Source organism: Leguminivora glycinivorella, chromosome 2 (genome assembly GCF_023078275.1).
Source record: "Leguminivora glycinivorella isolate SPB_JAAS2020 chromosome 2, LegGlyc_1.1, whole genome shotgun sequence".
Classification (NCBI taxonomy): domain Eukaryota; kingdom Metazoa; phylum Arthropoda; class Insecta; order Lepidoptera; family Tortricidae; genus Leguminivora; species Leguminivora glycinivorella.
Genome location: NC_062972.1, coordinates 6,129,370 through 6,149,598, shown reverse-complemented (window position 1 = coordinate 6,149,598; position 20,229 = coordinate 6,129,370). Strand labels below are relative to the sequence as shown.

Below are 20,229 nucleotides of genomic sequence, written 5' to 3'. Positions count from 1 at the left end.
TACCATAAAATAAATTTGAAACATCTATGTCTAAAGAAAATTAAACTACTGCAATTTAAAAATTTAATAATGTAAAAAAAATATTTGAGTGATTCAACTTAAGTAAGGTTGAAAAAAAAAACTAAAATTTGTCTAAGCTAAAATGTGCATGCTAAAAATGTTCTAAATGTCCTAGACTATCACCTATTTTCGACTTTGCATCTGGTTATAAATATAAGATACCAATTGTTTTGTCAACCGATTCAGAATGTGGAATCTTGAGCATTGCAGGGCTTTCAAGGCACTTAGGTTAAATAAATTTGTCACACACACACCAACATGTGGAAACTATTAACTGCAAAACATCAAACAATGTAGTTTGATTCATATTTTTTTAACATATCAGAATCAAAATCATCATTTGTGAGTGTGCACGGGAAAACATCCCACTTTGTTGATTGGTTTAAAGTTGCTTTGTCAGTTTATTCATATAAAGATACAAGTAAATCTCGCCAAAATGGTAACCGACAAAGTGGGACGTTTTACTAAACACACTCACATTTAAAACATTTATTCTACCAGCCACAGCCAGTTGTGGACATCAAGTTAAAATTTCATGAAATTACTTTGCACTCTTGTAGATAAAATGAAACTTTGTCATTCGTTTTTGAAATATCAAGAGAGCCTTTACCTGTTGATGTGGTGAAGAGTAATTTAAGTACATAAATGGAAATAAGATTGATTTCTAACCGCTGTATTCATTCAATAATTTCTACATGTAAATTTGTAAAATATGTGACGTCACACTAGGGAGTATGGGTGTAACAAATGTGACCAGCTGTGACAAGGGGGGGGGGGGTCAAAAATCACGATTTTTAGTGTGACGTAATTTATGGATGATCCCTCATGTGATTTTTAACATATAATTCAAATTCTTTAACAGGCGTTTGGAGATTTACAACATGAACTGGTCCATGGACGAGGGCCTAGAGAACATGATAATCAGTGGAGCCCCCTACGGAGGGCCCATTGCTGTGGTGCGGGACCGGAAGCAGTTTGGCAGGATTGCTACCACCGCCAAGCCTGTCATAACAATTTACAACTGTGTAGGGAATGTAATTTCAAAGATTTTGGTAAGTAATTTTATTTTTAGATCCTTTTAAAAATATTCTCAACACATAATTTAGACAATGCTCCCCTAAAAGCTGTCAAGACACAAACCGATCTGGGCGTCAAAATCACAGAGGATCTAAAATGGGAAGAACACATAACATCGATCGTTAAGAGAGCAAAGAGTCTCATCTACCTCATAAGAAAAGCTTTCGGGAATCTGACGCCAGATATGATGCTCAAAATTCACAAAACCTATGTTAGGCCTATATTAGAATACGCGTTTCAAGTGTGGAGCCCTTATTTATCAAGGACATCGATTTGTTGGAGAAGGTTCAACGCAGCTTCACCAAAATACCGAAGAAACTTAAAAAAATGTCCTATGAGGAAAGATTGGAGTTCCTAAAGCTTACAAGCCTGAAGGAGCGTAGAGAGCGTGGAGACCTGATCGAGACATACAAAATACTAACCCAACATTATGACCTCAAAGATTTTCATAAAATGCTAGAACGTAATAACAACACCCGTCTGAGAGGTCATCAGTATAAACTGGTCTCTCGCAGGTCATACAACAATCCTCATAGACATTTCTTTAGTAATAGAGTGGTAAAAGCTTGGAATCAGCTCCCGGAGGATGTAATATCGGCCCAAAGTGTAAACGAATTCAAGAATAAGTTAGACAAGCACAGTGCTAATTCCACATAACACCTGAAACCTCTACCGACAACTGGATACAGGCTTTATCAGTTACTACAACTGCCTGCCTGCTTTACAAATAATAATAAATAATAAATTAACAGATGTTTCAGTAGGTATGTACAGCCATACTGCCTTTGCTAATTTCATAACAAAATTAAAACTTTGTTGTAAAATTAATATCAAACTAAAGAATTAAACATACATATGAAGACTACAGATATATCCTTAGAAGTGTTAAAATAATTTATGTTTATTTTAATCAATCTGTATATCTATTGAACCCCTTTTTCTTAACCTCTTGGCGCCCAATGTACTTTCTGAAGTACATTTGTCATGTAAACAAATAAAATATAATTACTTTTGTTCAAAATGTTTTCATTTTTCCAAATTCCCTAGCTTTTGTAGATAAAGTTTTCATAACACCCTCTTCTAATTGAGACATGATGTTTGACATTTTCAGTGGAACAGTGGAGTCCTGGTCCACATGGGTTGGTCTGATGGCGAGCAGCTGCTGTGTGTGCAGGAGAGTGGAGACGTGCTTGTGTACGACATGTTTGGAGCCTATCAGAAGACTTTCAATATGGGGCAAGAAGTTAGGGACACTAAGGTATACTTTTTTACTGATTCTTTTAAATATGAAGGATATTACTTTGCAGCAATAAATACAATATGCATCATCCATTTAGAACAAGTCCCCTTATTCTTAAAACTTAGCAACCTGAAATAACTAGCTGTTAAATTTGTCTCTTCTTAGCCCCCCTCCCCCCTCCGCATCTAGTCTCGCGAGCGTAGCGTCGGGCCAACTGTATGGCAAAGTCTTTTTCCATACAGTTGGCCCGACGCTACGCTCGCGTGACGCTAGATGTGGGGGGGCCCTTAACAAACAGAAACATCAAAACAACAGTTAGGCCTACCTAGAGATATACAATTCACTTTTGACTGATGTTTTTGAATAATGGTGCTGAAGCACTTCTTCTCTTACTGTGCTAATAAATCCTCTAATATGGTATATTATATTTTCATTGAACAGGTCAGCAAAGCACAGCTATTCCCGAATCCTCATGGTGTGGGACTGGCTGTAATGACCACCACCAACCGAATGTTCCTGCTCAGCAATATCTCCGAGCCGAAAGTTAGGCCAGTGCCAGATCTGCCACGTATGTTACCAAAGATTTTATTTCTTTAAAAATATATTTCATAATTTAGGACCCCCCAATTAACGTAAGTTGTTAACAAAAATTAACTCACTGTCAGTTTTGTGACGATAACTAAGCATGAAATTTCAATAAAAATATTGTTTTTGTGTTAGTTACATAAACTTTAAGCGATAATCTACATTCACAATGTGAAAAAAAAAAAGATTTTTATGCTTAATTGTCGTCACAAAACTGACAGCGAGTTAATTTTTTTAACGACTTACGCTAATTGGGGGACCTAAATTCTGAAAATGCCTATGAGCATTATAAATGGCGCGACTCGAACGTTCGGCTTTTGATTTTGCCTTCAGTTGCCATCAGATAATTGGAGTGGCCGAGCTGCTCAAACATATCTGATCACGCGCTCTACAACCCTATAGAATAAGAGTTATTCCTATTCTTTACAAATATCTGAATATTTGTGAGCCATCTTGGCCGCTCCAATATGTATTTATTCTTTATTTATTTATTCCTTAAATTAACATGAACAGCCTAGCTAAACATGTCAATCGTACAAGAGATTACACACACACAGGAGGGTATAAACATGGTACACTTATATAAAATAGTGCAGCGGAACATAAAAAAGTACTCACAAGTGGATCGAACTTGGGAGTCGTAATAGACTCCAAGTAACGGGCGCTGATCGCAAGGGATTGCGACTCCGTGCTGTGAAACATATCCAGTTTGCTGTCGCTGGTCAGTATGTCATTGAGAAAGCGTGGTGCAGTGGAGAGTGCGACAGAGCATGGGTGCATGCCCCCGGGATGACGGTTTGATGGTGACTGCAATGACGCCCCACCAGTGATTGCGGCCGCTCCTCCAGCGATTTTTTTATTCAAGTACACCGTATTGAGAAAGAGAGAGAGAGAGAGAATTTATTTGCATACCACATACAATACATATGTATTACATACATGGACCCTGATAAGGGTGTAGCCTACAGATGTGTCACTTAGGTAGTAACTAATACTAATAATTATACAGTTTGCTTATTTATTTTATAATATGTATGATCAGATGTACTATAAAATTACATTGTATCATCATCTAAAAAATCTGCTATTTTGTAGTAACATTTATCCACCAGTATAGATTTAAGTCGGCTTATAAAGACTGAGTCTAGTTTTTCAGTTTTTAAGTGTGTGGGGATTTTATTATAGATATTGATGGCTCTGTAATATGGTCCGTTTTTAAATATTTCTAATTTAGGTTCTGGTAGTTCTAGATACTGACGGCGGCGAGGATTTTGACAAAATTTAAATAAATGCAGGTTTTTTCTAACAAATGATGCAACTTCCAGAATATACAGGGAAGAGAGGGTCAACAGGTTTAAGTTTTTGAAATGGGGTCTGCAGCTCTGGGGTTGATGTATGTTTGCTAGGATCCTAATACATTTTTTTTGCATAATAAAAACGTTTTGTATATCATTATTTATATTGTTATTTGGTGTGCGTGGTTTCTCTCTACACATAGTAGTTCTTGGCAGTACTGCAAGATCAGCCAATGATTTGTTGCAGGGGCCAGTGAGCCAATCACATCGTGGTGCGTTTTAAGCGCGGGCCTACGCTCGTCAGCTGTCATCGGCTTCCTCGTGTGTCGCAACAAGGAGATATACAAGTGCCAGCTGGGAGAACCCAGGCCTATACTCATGGTATGACTTTAGTTAACTTTAGTTTGAAGCCGGGAAACAAATTAATGATCAACTTGAACTTCATAACAATTGATTGATATTGCAACCTCTAGAATAAAACAGCTAGACATAACTAGTATTACCGCAGTTTTCTTTAATCCAAAATGGAGACTTCGCTCGCTCAGAAATGGTCGCAGTGATATATAGGCTCTACGAAGCTAAAGAATAATCAATAATCGAAAAAGAACTTTAGATAGCACATGACATTTGCAATAACAATATATGGCTCCAAATTTTGTTCCGTCAGAGTCGGTGCAAAGTTAGCTTAGACCGTCTCAAAGTAAATTGATTAATAGCAAACTGACAATTTATCTGAAAATCGAATACAAAGCGAATATGTATGTCTAAAGAGCTTTCAAGTTTCTAAGTAAGTTATTGTTGGAGATGACGTGTTCCGAAACGAAAACTGGAAACCAATTCATTAAAACTTTAAGTATTATTGTTTCTTGCGACAATGTCTTAGCACAGGTGGTTTATGTTGTGAAATATTAAGCTATTTTTGAAAGGTTACATGTCACAATTCATATCAAACTAAAATGTTACTTTCGTCAAGGACGATTATAAAGGACCAGCAGAGTCCATACTAAATACCGTACCCCGTTGGCAGCCGTAAATCTATGTCACTAGATGTCACTAAGAGTGTCATTTGAATAAAAATGTCGTTTTTTTTTAAATACGCACGCGGTAGTTCAACGGCATTACAAGTGATACAGTGAAAAGTATATAGATGACGCTAGGGGCCCGTGTCATGTTTCAGTCCCTGTTTACAACGCAAGCCATCGTTCTTATTTTGAATTATGGGAATCATGCAAAAGAGTACCATACTGTCAAATTTTCTATCTCTTTCATTTTGAGCGTGACGTCAATGATTAGTAATATTACTTTCAATATATTTAAAATTTAGATTTTAATGAGGCCATTTCGAACGGTGTTTATGATAGATATCATGTTGACAATCAATCTCCTGACCGTCTCGCTCATACCAATCCTATCCTATATTTAAACGAGTGCGACCGAAACAGTTGAGTATTATTGAAGATTTTTGAATGTCTAAAATCTTATTGGTAGTTGTCGAAAACCCGCTTTTTCCATAAAGTGTTGGCGCGACGTCAAGTGGGTGATAGGCGTACGAGCAAGTACGCGTTGGATGGTCGACTACTATGCGCAGCGGTTTTTACGCGTTTTATACACAAGGGTATAAAGAAGTTTATAACCAGGTGGTCCATGACACTATTGCACCAATCTGTCGCCAGCACCGCTACACTTCAACGGCCAAGTCACACAACATTCATACTAATATTATAAATGGGAAAGTGTGTGTGTATGTTTGTTTGTCCATCTTTCACGGCAAAACGGAGCGACGTATTGACGTGATTTTTTAAGTGGAGATAGTTGAAGGGATGGAAAGTGACATAGGCTACTTTTTGTCTCTTTTTATATCCCCCCACTTCCTTAGAATGGAGGATGGAAGTTTGTGGAGAGATTTTCGAATTTAACGCGAGCGAAGCCGCGGGCAAAGGCTAGTTAACTATAATAATAAAGAAATCGCAGTAAGGAACTTTATGTAGATTTCATTACTTTTTAGAGATAAACAAGCAGCTCCATCGAGACGGCTATTTTTTACAGAATGTTTTATATACATAGGCATAGGTATATAACACTAACAAGGTATCTATTGTCTTAGTCCGTTTTCACATTATCCGATCCGATATCGGATGTCGGAAGGATTTAAATGGAAAAAATCCAAGATAGCGCCTGTAATGTATGGGGTATCAGTCCTACATCCGATATCGGATCGGATAATGTGAAAACGCATTTAGTCTCATTAATTATTACTTATGTCAGAGTTTCACTAATTATTTCCTTTTATTCATTTATTATTTCAGTTTAGGTTTATACGAGTACCAAACGAGTAGTATACGAGTAGAAAATATATTACCAAAACAATACAAACTATCATTAATTTATTATAAAAACGTAATCCAAAGTGCCACACCTGGCAGCCTAACTATCCGCGTTGTGTCCAAGACGAAGCCTGACCGACGAAGCTAGCAAGTCTCTCTACATGTTAGCTGAAATACTGTCAAACCATTCACTGTGATTACTCAGATTATTATAAGCAAAATGATCTTCGAATGAACTTTCTGGACAATTGAGATGCATGGGCGCAGTCGAAACCAGCTCGCCCCTTCAGCCGTGTCCCGTTGAAAATCGGAAAGATTCTTTTCCTTATCACATTTAATGTTTACAAATTGGATTCGCCTTCTGTCACCTAAACTGGTAATTTTATGTATGAGGTCATTGGTCATACAATTATTAAGAGCGCTATGACAAAAAAAGGCGATATATTGTAAAATGCACAATATTTATCGACAAAATTGTACACTTTACTCATACTAAAAGACAGTGAAAGTACTTGTTTCAGTTAGAACATCTTATTAACTGTCGGTTAAATAAAAAAACATATGAAAAAAAAAGCTTTTTCAATTAGTAATGATTGTTTTTCTGATGCTCGTTTAGGAAAAACCGCGTGAAGCACAGAATTCGGAGCTCTTATTATGTACAATTTGATAAGATCACTCTCATAAATGAGGTAAATTTAAGTTCCAAATATCTTGTACTTAAGGCCCATTAAACAATATTTATCATTTAATCCTTTGAAATTGAGAAATTGAAAGTAAAACGAACTCAATTTTGTCTTGAAAATACATCGAAACAAGTGATCATTTCTCCGAAAATCTACATGTTATCGAAGTTATTTTAGTATATAAATAATCTGCACAATGTGCTTAAACTGCTGTTATCCATTTGTCGTTATAATATTTTATCATGATTTTTTGCCAATTTTTTGAAAACTAGCCTTCCTGTCGCTATTTTACCGGCGACGGACGCCTGCGATTTCAGTGCCGCGCCGGAGCTCGAGAAGGTAAGACGTATGTCGCTTTGGTCTCCGAGTTTTCATCGCAAACGTCGAGAATATTTATTGTTGTGTGGGTCGGACGCCTTGTTTCTACACGGGCTATCCTCGCATTGTGTGTGTGTAAACAGCGACGAACGAATTTGATCCTAGATCCGTAAATATTTGCTTTTGTAATACTTTGTTATGTTTAAATGTTAAAGTATTACAACGTTGTGATGATAAAAATGTGAAAATTACAATACGGTCAAGATGATAAGACACATCAAGATGGTACTCGGGATCTGATGATGGAGCCAGAAGGTGGTCACCAGTACCAGTGAACCATGTAAGTAAACGACTTCGTGTTTAGGCTCGTTGGGTTCGTCTCAACAAGACCTTTGACAAGAGGTGGTACTCAGGGTCTGATGATGGAGCCAGATGGTGGTCACCAGTACCAATGAACCATATAACTAAACCCAGAGATGGGGAAATCGTAATCGATTCCGGATTACACGATTACTTGATTTTACTTTGTAATCTGACACTACTGGGTGTCAGATTACTTGTAATGTAATCAAGTGAAACGGTAAATTACCATTACATGTAAAGGAATCACTAATCATCTATACAATCATTACCATTACCAATAATTCGGAATCATAGTCGATTCAAAATAACTGAAATTATTGACTTGATTACTTTCAGATTACGAATATGTAGTACCTCAGATTGCTGACTGTCACTTTGACACAAAAGTCGTCATGGGTGTCGTAAAATTAGGTTTTAGGAGGTGCTGATTCCAAAATTAATGACTAATGTTCAATCTGACATTGCTGACTGTCACTCTGACACAAAAGTCGTCATGGGTGTCGTAAAATAGGTTTTAGGGGTGCTGATTCCAAAATGAATGACCAATTTGGAATCTGACATTGCTGACTGTCACTTTGACACAAAAGTCGTCATGGGTGTCGTAAAATAGGTTTTAGGGGTGCTGATTCCAAAATTAATGACCAATGTGGAATCTGACATTGCTGACTGTCACTTTGACACAAAAGTCGTCATGGGTGTCGTAAAATAGGTTTTAGGAGGTGCTGATTCCAAAATTAATGACTAATGTTCAATCTGACATTGCTGACTGTCACTCTGACACAAAAGTCGTCATGGGTGTCGTAAAATAGGTTTTAGGGGTGCTGATTCCAAAATTAATGACCAATTTGGAATCTGACATTGCTGACTGTCACTTTGATACAAAAGTCGTCATGGGTGTCGTAAAATAGGTTTTAGGGGGTGCTGATTCCAAAATGAATGACCAATGTTCAATCTGACATTGCTGACTGTCACTCTGACACAAAAGTCGTCATGGGTGTCGTAAAATAGGTTTTAGGGGGTGCTGATTCCAAAATTAATGACCAATGTTCAATCTGACATTGCTGACTGTCACTCTGACACAAAAGTCGTCATGGGTGTCGTAAAATAGGTTTTAGGGGGTGCTGATTCCAAAATTAATGACCAATGTTCAATCTGACATTGCTGACTGTCACTTTGACACAAAAGTCGTCATGGGTGTCGTAAAATAGGTTTTAGGAGGTGCTGATTCCAAAATTAATGACTAATGTTCAATCTGACATTGCTGACTGTCACTCTGACACAAAAGTCGTCATGGGTGTCGTAAAATAGGTTTTAGGGGGTGCTGATCCCAAAATTAATGGCCAATGTGGAATCTGACATTGCTGACTGTCACTTTGACACAAAAGTCGTCATGGGTGTCGTCAAATAGGTTTGCGGGGGTGCTGATTCCAAAATTAATGAACAATGTGGAATCTGACATTGCTGACTGTCACTTTGACACAAAAGTCGTCATGGGTGTCGTAAAATTGGTTTTAGGGGGTGCTGATTCCAAAATTAATGACCAATGTGGAATCTAACATTGCTGACTGCCACTTTGACACAAAAGTCATCATGGGTGTCGTAAAATAGGTTTTAGGGGGTGCTGATTCCAAAAATAATGACTAATGTGGAATCTAACATTGCTGACTGTCACTTTGACACAAAAGTAGTCATGGGTGTCGTAAAATAGGTTTTAGGGGGTGCTGATTCCAAAATTAGTGACCAATTTGGAATCTGACATTGCTGACTGTCACTTTGACACAAAATTCGTCATGGGTGTCCTCAAATAGGTATCCGGAGGTGTTTGAAAACTAATGACCAATTTGGAATCTGACACTGTTGACTGTCACTTTGACACAAAAGTGATCATGGGTGTCTTCAAATAGGTTTTCATGGGTACTGATCTCAATATTAATGATCAATTTGGAATCTGACATTGCTGACTGTCACTTTGACATAAAAGTCGTTATGGGTGTCGTCAAATAGGTTTCCTTTCCAGGGGTACTGTGCAATGTCAGGTTCCAAATCGGTCATTACTTTTTAAATCATTTCATTAATTTTGGAATCAGTGCCCCCTAAAAACTATTTGACTACACCCATGATTCCTTTTGTGTCAAAATTACAATTAGCACTGTGAGATTCCAAAATAGTCGTTAATTTTGGAATCAGCACCCCCGGAAACCTTTTTGAAGACACCCATGACGACTTTTGTGTCAAAGTGACAGTCAGCAATGTCAAGATTCCAAATCGGTCATTAATTTTCAAATCAGCACCTCCGGAAACCTATTTGACGACACCCATGACTACTTTTGTGTAAAAGTGACAGTCAGCAATGTTAGATTCCACATTAGTCATTATTTTTGGAATCAGCACCCCCTAAAACCTATTTTACGACACCCATGATGACTTTTGTGTCAAAGTGGCAGTCAGCAATGTTAGATTCCACATTGGTCATTAATTTTGGAATCAGCACCCCTAAAACCAATTTTACGACACCCATGACGACTTTTGTGTCAAAGTGACAGTCAGCAATGTCAGATTCCACATTGTTCATTAATTTTGGAATCAGCACCCCCGCAAACCTATTTGACGACACCCATGACGACTTTTGTGTCAAAGTGACAGTCAGCAATGTCAGATTCCACATTGGTCATTAATTTTGGAATCAGCACCCCCTAAAACCTATTTTACGACACCCATGATGACTTTTGTGTCAAAGTGACAGTCAGCAATGTCAGATTCCACATTGTTCATTAATTTTGGAATCAGCACCCCCGCAAACCTATTTGACGACACCCATGACGACTTTTGTGTCAAAGTGACAGTCAGCAATGTCAGATTCCACATTGGCCATTAATTTTGGAATCAGCACCCCCTAAAACCTATTTTACGACACCCATGACGACTTTTGTGTCAAAGTGACAGTCAGCAATGTCAGATTCCAAATCGGTCATTAATTTTTAAATCAGCACACCCGAAAACCTATTGGTCCAAGAGCTGGCAGGATTTTGGAGTAGGTCCTTGAGGCAACCTGGAAAGGTGCTCAGATGCTTCTCTGATCATAGCCAACATCAGGTCTGCAAGTCTGGCAGCTGGGGAGCGGGGCTTTATCGAGCTATGAATTTTTAAAGATTTAATTTTTTGAGGCCCAAAAAAGGTGTTTGAGGCAACCTGGAATTATTAAAAAGTGAAAATAGAGTTCCTCAGAAGTCGCATAGTATTTATGCCAGATCATTTGGCCGGGTCCTTCACCGTGCCAGAACGGTACAAAGTGGTAAAAAAAAAATTCCAAAAAAGGTTCTTGAGGCAGTCTGTCATTTTTACCAGTGAAAGATGAGGGTCTAAATAGCCATGGAAAAATAATGCCATGACATGAGGTGGGGTCCGTACCCTGCCATTCGATCTTGAAAGTCAATTTTTTAGTTTTTCGTAAATAACTCGTAAACGGTGGCCCACAGCAAAAAAATATGTTAAACAGAAAATATCTACATAAAATTTCCTACAAGAAAGGTTATGTACGTTTTTTTGATAGGATCAATATATAACTGGATAATTTAGTAAGAAAGTTTTTTTTAATCGATTACATGCTCCGTTTTTCGTCAATACCTCGTAAACGGTGGCCCACAGCAAAAAATTATGTTAAACAGAAAATATCTACATAAAATTTCCTATAAGAAAGGTTATATTACTTTTTTCGCTAGGATCAATTTTTTAGTTAGAAAGTATTTTTAAATAGATATTTGGGCCGTTTTTTGTTGATAACTCAAAAACGGTGGCTCACAGCCAAAAATAATGTTAGACAGAATTAATCTACATAATATTTCCTACAAGAAAGTCCCTATACGTTTTTTCGCTAGAATCAATATTTTAGTTGGAAAGTATTTTTAAATACATTTCATGGGCAGTTTTTTGTTAATAACTCGAAATCGGTGGCTCACAGCCAAAAATAATGTTATACAGAATTAATCTACATAATATTTCCCACAAGAAAGGTTCTATAACATTTTTCGCTAGAATCAATATTTTAGTTGGAAAGTATTTTTAAATAGATTACATGGGCCGTTTTTTGTTAATAACTCGAAATCGGTGGCTCACAGCCAAAACTAATGTTACACAAAATTAATCTACATAATATTTCCTACAAGAAGGGGTCTATAACATTTTTCGCTAGAATCAATATTTTAGTTGGAAATTATTTTTAAATAGATTTCATGGGCCGTTTTTTGTTAATAACTCGAAATCGGTGGCTCACAGCCAAAACTAATCTTACACAGAATTAATCTTCATAATATTTCCTATCAATCAAATCAATCAATCAAATAATTTATTTGCCAGAATACAGTTACATTGTGTTGGTGTTACATAATTTTGTGTTCAGTGTATTCGGCCCACATACAGGCATGCAAATGTTGATTTAAATATAAACCTAACACATAATTTACCAAAACATTTTTAAATTAATAATCTAACATAATACATTCAATACCAATAAATCAAGTCAATAAAATGAAGTCCGGCAATAATTAACATCAACCAATACTTTATACATTATACATTAAATAAATAAATAAATAAATATTGGGGGACATTATACAAAAGTTCCATTACATTCAATAAATTCCTTAACACTATAATAACATGGAATGTGGCGCCACTGTGCTCCTAACACTAACAACGGCTCCGTAATTTATTTATTTTTAAATCGTACAAAGTCTACATAAAGCAATAAAATCTGTGTTAAGAGTATAAGAGAGTGACAATTCTACCACGTAAATGGTTGCAGACAAAAATTCAAACGGAAAGTGACTTTATTTTCAAAAATACGATATCAACGTACTTTGTGACTAAATACTATAAGAGGTGCAAATAACTTGAAATGTGATATAAAAATTTGTGAAAAATAAGTGCATCAAGTGTTGGATACCAAAAACAACCATTAATTGGTGAAAAAGAACCAAAAACCCCTACTTTGGCTATATTTAAACCAACATTAATTACAGCGCCATCTAGCGATAGCGCTCCGAACTTGCTGAACGACGGAAAGCGCGCCTGCGAAACTAACCGAAAATGACACCGGTAAATAAATCTACATTAAAAACCAGCAACAACAAAACTTTACCAACGTGTTCTAAATGCCAGCTTCCTGCAGAACACAGAAAATCAGCATTGTGCTCAGAATGTAAATTAACATTCCATTTCGACTGTGCAGGTTACTCAGGAAAACTGTATGCAATATTGGAACCCCAGAAAAGAGAAAACTGGAAATGTAAATCCTGCATCCAAAAAAGCAAATCCCCTAGCATGTTGATTCGACATACCCCAGCGCCATCATATGTCACTATGAGAAAGGGAAACAGAACAAAGAAAACGTCAGAAGAACCCCACACTGAACAAAGTACTCTTCTAATAAACACACACGAAGAGAACGCACCAGTAACCAACCCATTAGAGGAGATTGAGATAGCACAAACCCCGAATACTTCAAAGTCACAAGATACTGAACTCCCTGCAAATTCTACACCAGTAAAATCACAACCTATAAATAACAGTGACTTACTGTCAAATGAAAGTCAGAACGATATTTCAACTCATGAATCTCCCAGAGAAAACCTACAAACATCAACAGAAAACCTTTCAGACTCGCTTACAAGTACCGAAACAAATTCATTTAAAAGTCATAATACAATACAAGAAAAATGTTCAAAAAGCACCGACTACACCGTAAATAATATGTTGACAGTGATTGAAATGAATGAAGAGGTCCAACGACTAACTACCGAACTCGCTACAACGCAAAATCAGCTCGAAGAAGTCAGTATAGAAAATAATGGACTGAAAAGGATGATTGAAAAACTTCAGAAAGAAGTAGGAACCTTAAAACGCTTATGCCACTCATCAAACTCCCTCTCCCCACTTCGATCAGGAAAAAGAAGAGACACTCCCTACACACTGGAAAACGTAATAACAGCATCCTCTCCCCATCTTCTCCTACACCGACCCAGCCGCCAGCATATGACGCCACAGACTGTATATACCAAGAATGTAAATCGGAGCTGCAGCGGTTAAACCAGCTAGTCCTGAGTCTCGAGGAAAACAGGGCTATATTCGAGGAGAAAATAAGCGAGCTTGTTTCACAGGTCCAAACACTAGTACAAGAATTGCATTGCCCTAACAAAATAGACAACTACGAGACTACAAAAACCACGATCCCGGAAAAGCAGCGTGCCCATAACATTCCAAGTATACCTAGAAAAATGCAGACGCCACTACTTCAATCCAAAGTATGTGTTATTAGCAACTATTCAAACTACTTTGTCGAATTGATAAAACGCGATTTTCTTAGTTTAAACACATGTGTTTATCTATCACCGGGTGCTGGCTTATATGGACTATTTAATGGACTTCAAGACAAACTTCAAGATTTCACGTTAAATGATTTTTGTATCATAAGTATTGGGGGCGAAGATTTTAAAACTAGCACAAATTACCATATTTTAGTAAATCACATACAAGAACAATTAAGATATGTCCAACACACGAACGTAATTGTTTGCCTGCCAACATTCAAAATAAACCACTATTGTACTTTGTTTAATAAGCGTGTCGAAACATTTAATGATTTATTATATAAGTGCAACTTGAAACACGAATTTGGCTACATTCTAGATTCGAACCTACATTTGTCATATGATATCACTATGTTCTCTAAGTCTGGAAATATAAACCGGCAAGGGTTCATCACAATATATAACGATTTAATAGACTTTTTAACATACATACCCAAATCAAACACACTCGGCACAAATGACTACGCACTGCAATCCACATGTCCAGTACCAGGCACAAGTAATCAGCCCATAATTTTGGATAACTCACAGCCACTGGATCTCACACAAAACAAACAGCCCCCAGTCATCAGTGTTAACCCAGAAGTTCACTTGTCAAATGCACAAAACACCACGTTTTTTCGAGGCCTACTCTAACCTAGATACCACTGAATTAGATGATAAATCGGATGTAAATGCTCTTAAAATAATGTTCCAAAATACACAAAGCCTTTTCAATAAACAAACCATATTAGACGCATTTTTGGTTGACAAAAAGAACAACTTTGAAGTCCTTTGTCTTACGGAAACATGGTTATCCAAGGAAAAATTAAAACTAATACAGATTAACAATTACGACATCGCATCATCGTTCTCACGGGTAAACTACTCGGGCGGCGGGTGTTGCATATTTCTGCGTAAACAACTAGAGTACACCGAGCGTGAGGACATCGTGGATATGTCCATTGAATATATCATAGAAATGGCCTCTATTGAGCTGCCGTCACTTAATGCATTGATAGTTGTCATATATTGGAATGGCCGTGATTATGAGACCTTTTTAAAGCAAATGTCATCACTTTTAGACATGTTAAGTAAAAAAGATTCTGGGAAAAGAATTATAGTAGGTGGTGACTTTAACTTAGATATGATTAAAAAAATAAACAATCAAGTCAATTAATAGACCTCATGAAGGAATACAATTTTATCCAACATATAAAGGATCCCACCCGTGTTACCAACACTACGTCAACATGCTTAGATCTTATTTTTACAAATTTTACGCATGACATTATAAAAACAGAAGTGTGCGACTTCGGATTTTCAGATCATAAAAGTACCATTATCCGCCTAGCAACACAACAAAAAAGTAAAACAGCCTTCTATATATGCAAAAAAAGATTATATAGTATAAAAAATATTCAAAACTTTAAACTTATGCTACAAGATATTGATTGGCTGCAATTAATTAAACCGGAAAATGATTTAAATAATAATTATGAAAAATTTCATGATACTTTACAAAACATTTTAAATAAATGTATACCCTTAAGAACTATTAAAGTAAAAACTAACTCAAAAAAAAACTGGCTCACAAAGGGCATCAAAATTTCTTGCAAAACTAAAAGATTGTTAAAAATTATGGTTGCCCAATCAAATGACATAACACTTACTAAACATTATAAACAGTACCAAAAATTATTGAAAAAAACCATATTTAAGTCTAAAAAACTCCAATATATACGGAAAATGAAAAAATCCGATAATATAGTTAAAACTATGTGGCAAATAATAAAAGAGCGTACTAACAAAAATTTTACACAAACGCGGCAAAACATTGAGCTATCGATCCATGATAAGCTAACGTCGGATCCTAAGCAAGTGTCGAACATATTCAACTCATTTTTCGCATCAGTGGGAGAAGTTGAAGCTGGACGTACCCCGCCACGCGGCCGACCGGTACTCCTACCCACCACAAACTCAATTTACTTAAGCCCGGTAGATATGCCAGAGGTAAAACGAATTATAATAAACTTAAAAAATAAAAAAAGTTCCGGAGCTGACGAGTTGCCGCCTATACTATTTCGACACTGTGCTGACGAATTAACTTTTCCTTTTTACATGTTAATTAATCAGTCTTTTACCGATGGGTCATTTCCCGATATGTTAAAAAATCCATTATTAAGCCCATACATAAGAAGGGCAAAAAAAACGATCCTAGCAACTATCGACCCGTGGCCCTTCTACCCACATCCTCTAAAATATTCGAGACTGCCATGTACAACCGCGTATACTCTTTTTGTGAAAAGTACAATATTTTTGATGACGCTCAAAACGGGTTCCGGAAAGACCGTTCTACTACTCTGGCCGCATACAAATATATATTAAATGTTTTAGATATACTTAATGACAAAAGGTACGCAATCGGCATATTACTAGATATGTCTAAGGCATATGATATGGTCCAATATGGCATACTATTAAATAAAATATATGAGATAGGAATAAGGGGAATTGCTCACGACTGGTTTACGTCTTACCTCAAAAACCGAGAACAGTGTGTCGCGATAGAATGTATGGACCATACAACGGGTGAAATAACAAGCGTAATATCTGATCAGCTACCCGTCAGGCATTCTATCCCTCAGGGGAGTGTAATTGGATGTTTGCTCTTTCTAATTTATATTAATGATATTCCTAAAGCAGTTTCACAGTCTTGTGTACTTTTTGCCGATGACATCTCGATCCTAACCTCATGTAGTGATGACGCAAACATAAACCAAGACGTAAATTATATTTTAAATAATGTAACAGAATGGATGGAAGACCATAATTTAAAACTAAATATTTATAAGACTAAAATCATACAATTTAGGCCTTATCAGAAAACCCCCTTATCACAACATTTTGACATAAATGGAACAAAATTGGATTTCGTGGACTCCGCAAACTTACTGGGTTTCGTTATTGACTCAAATATTAATTGGAAGGAACATGTAGCCAAAATTAAATCAAAACTATCATCTTTCGTGTACGCATTAAAAGAAATAAAAAGATCAACTGACTTCAACTCTGCGATTACAGCTTATTACTCCTATGCCTATTCTTGGCTTACATACGGCATCATACTATGGGGTAACAGTACAGATGTCAAGGATCTTTTTATTCTGCAGAAAAAGTGTGTGCGGATACTAGCAAACATAAAAATCCCAGAGAGCTGTAGTCCTTATTTTAAAAAATTTAATATGTTAACCTTAGTTTCTGTATACATTTACGAGGTATGTAAATTTGTAAGAAAAAACCCACAGCTGTACACGTCAATTATAGATCAGACCCGCCGTTATGAATCTAGGTTCAAAAATAACCTAGTTCCTGTATCAGGGTCTACAATGAAATTGCATAGTGACAGTCCACACTCCACGTCTATCAAGATATACAACAAATTAAGTAATAAATTAAAAGAAGAAAAAAATATAAATACCTTCTTAAACAAACTAAAAAATCTATTAATAGGGAAATGTTACTATAATCTACAAGAGTTTTTGCAAGACAAAGAAATTTAAAATTAAAACTATTTAATATACTTAACTATGAAAACATGCATTACTTTGTTAGCGCCATTAATATTTAGGCAATATAATATATTATGTAGAATTATTTATTGTGGTTAAGTTTTGTATATATTGTTTTATTGTTAATTAGTATGTATTTTCATTAGGATAGATTAGTATATAAGTTCTAGATTATAAGATAATCTGCTATGCCCTAACAGGGTGTCATGTAACGTGTACCCATTTTTATGTATACTTATGTGAAAGCATGAATAAATGAATATGAATATGAATATAACATTTGTCCAATAACCAGCTCGTCAGTTTACGCTTAAAGAGAGGACCTTGCAGTAGTCTTATCTCTTCGGGAATGTGGTTGTAAATTTCGATGCACATGTTAAAAGCATTTCGTCTATAAATGTACTTTTTCCCAAGCGGTTTGGCTAATCCATTCAATACTCTTACTCTTGTCTTTCTTTCCATGTTCTGAATCCGAGTTTTAAAATAATGCGGATTCGACTTGACAAATACACAGACTTCTCGTATATATAGACATGGCAAGGGTAAAATGTGCAGACTTTTAAATAGTGGGACGCAACAGTCGTCGATATATGCATTGCAGATGGCTCTGACACACTTTTTCTGGACTATAAAGACCTTATCAATATCTACTGCATTGCCCCACAGTATCAGGCCATAAAGTAAAACGGACGATACATACCCGTGATAAGCAGTAAGTGCAGCTTCAAATGAGACAGTACTTCGTAACCTTTTTAGTGCAAACACAAATCTATCAAGGTTTTTACAAACTTGTTCAATATGCTCCTTCCAATTCAAGTGGTTGTCTATAGTTATTCCTAAAAATTTAAAGGTGTCAACTTTCTCGACTTCTTCATTATCATTAATTACACTTATATTAATATCGCTTGAGTTATATGAAGAGAATTGCATATATTTAGTTTTACTTATATTTATTTGTAGTTCATTCTCTTTCATCCAGGAGATAATGTCCATTAAAGAATTATTTATGTCGCGTTCAAAATCAATTTTGTCATTACATTTTATTACTAAAGTTGTATCGTCTGCAAACATTATACTTTTATTCGAAGTGGCTTTCGGCAAATCATTAATATAGAGAACGAATAACAAAGGTCCAAGAATACTACCTTGTGGAATACCTTTACTAACGGTTTTAAAAGATGACCTGTATGATTGCTTTAGTATTGTATGTCTCGTTTCCCTTATTTGGCTGATTTCTGTGCATTGCTTTCTATTTTCCAAATAACTCTTTATCCAGTTAAGTGCTGCTCCCCGCACACCGTATAATTCTAGCTTTAGTAAAAGCCTTGAGTGATTGACAAAGTCAAAAGCTTTTGTCATGTCCATAAAGATGGACATGACGGGGACGCTCTCATTAATACACTCAGTAATAAACTTAACCAAGTCAAAGCAAGCGATAGATGTTGATTTCCCCTTGCGAAAACCAAATTGTTCAGGGCAAAGAATATTATATTTGGTTAAAAAGTCATTCAGTCTACAGTAAAATGCCTTTTCTAGAATTTTTGAAATAATGGGGATTAAGGTAATCGGCCTGTAGTTATTAGATTCTTGCTTGTCTCCTTTTTAGGGTTCCGTAGCCAAAATGGCAAAAACGGAACCCTTATAGTTTCGTCATGTCCGTCTGTCCGTCTGTCCGTCTGTCCGTCTGTCACAGCCGATTTACTCGGAAACTATAAGTACTACAGTGATGAAATTTGATGGGAATATGTGTTGTATGAACCGCTACAAAATTATGACACTAAATAGTAAAAAAAAGAATTGGGGGTGGGGCCCCCCATACATGTAACTGAGGGATGAAAATTTTTTTTCGATGTACATACCCGTGTGGGGTATCAATGGAAAGGTCTTTTAAAATGATATAAAGTTTTCTAAAAAACATTTTTCTTAAAGTGAACGGTTTTTGAGATATCAGCTCTCAAAGTCGTAAAAAGTATGTCCCCCCCCCTCTATTTTTATAACTACGGGGTATAAAATTCTAAAAAAAATAGAGGTGATGCATGCTAATTAACTCTTTCAACGATTTTTGGTTTGATCAAAGTATCTCTTATAGTTTTTGAGATAGGTTGATTTAACTGTAATTTTGGTTAAGTTATTGGTTTATTATATTTGCTGCTACGGAACCCTTTGTGCGCGAGCCCGACTCGCACTTGGCCGGTTTTTTTTGTATAAAGGTTTGACAACACATACTTTTAACTCTTGTGGGAAGCTGCCGTCAATAAAAGAAAGATTTATTACATGAGCAAGAGGAACAGACAGATAGTAGGCACATAATTTAAGCATTTTTGTGTTGATATTATCATAGCCACTTGATTTGCAGTTATTCAATGAC

The 20,229-nt window shown here is 36.2% G+C and overlaps 1 protein-coding gene across 1 annotated transcript in view; it reads left to right on the top strand.

Annotated features, from left to right (window-relative positions):
• The window catches only part of LOC125237818 (vacuolar protein sorting-associated protein 16 homolog), a 50,765-nt gene that overhangs the window by 635 nt on the left and 29,901 nt on the right, over positions 1–20,229 (top strand). Inside the window, exons 2-5 of the mRNA XM_048145017.1 lie at positions 923–1,112; positions 2,249–2,395; positions 2,819–2,945; positions 4,505–4,638. Coding sequence (XP_048000974.1) covers positions 923–1,112; positions 2,249–2,395; positions 2,819–2,945; positions 4,505–4,638 — 598 coding nt within the window. The remainder of the gene's footprint in view (positions 1–922; positions 1,113–2,248; positions 2,396–2,818; positions 2,946–4,504; positions 4,639–20,229) is intronic.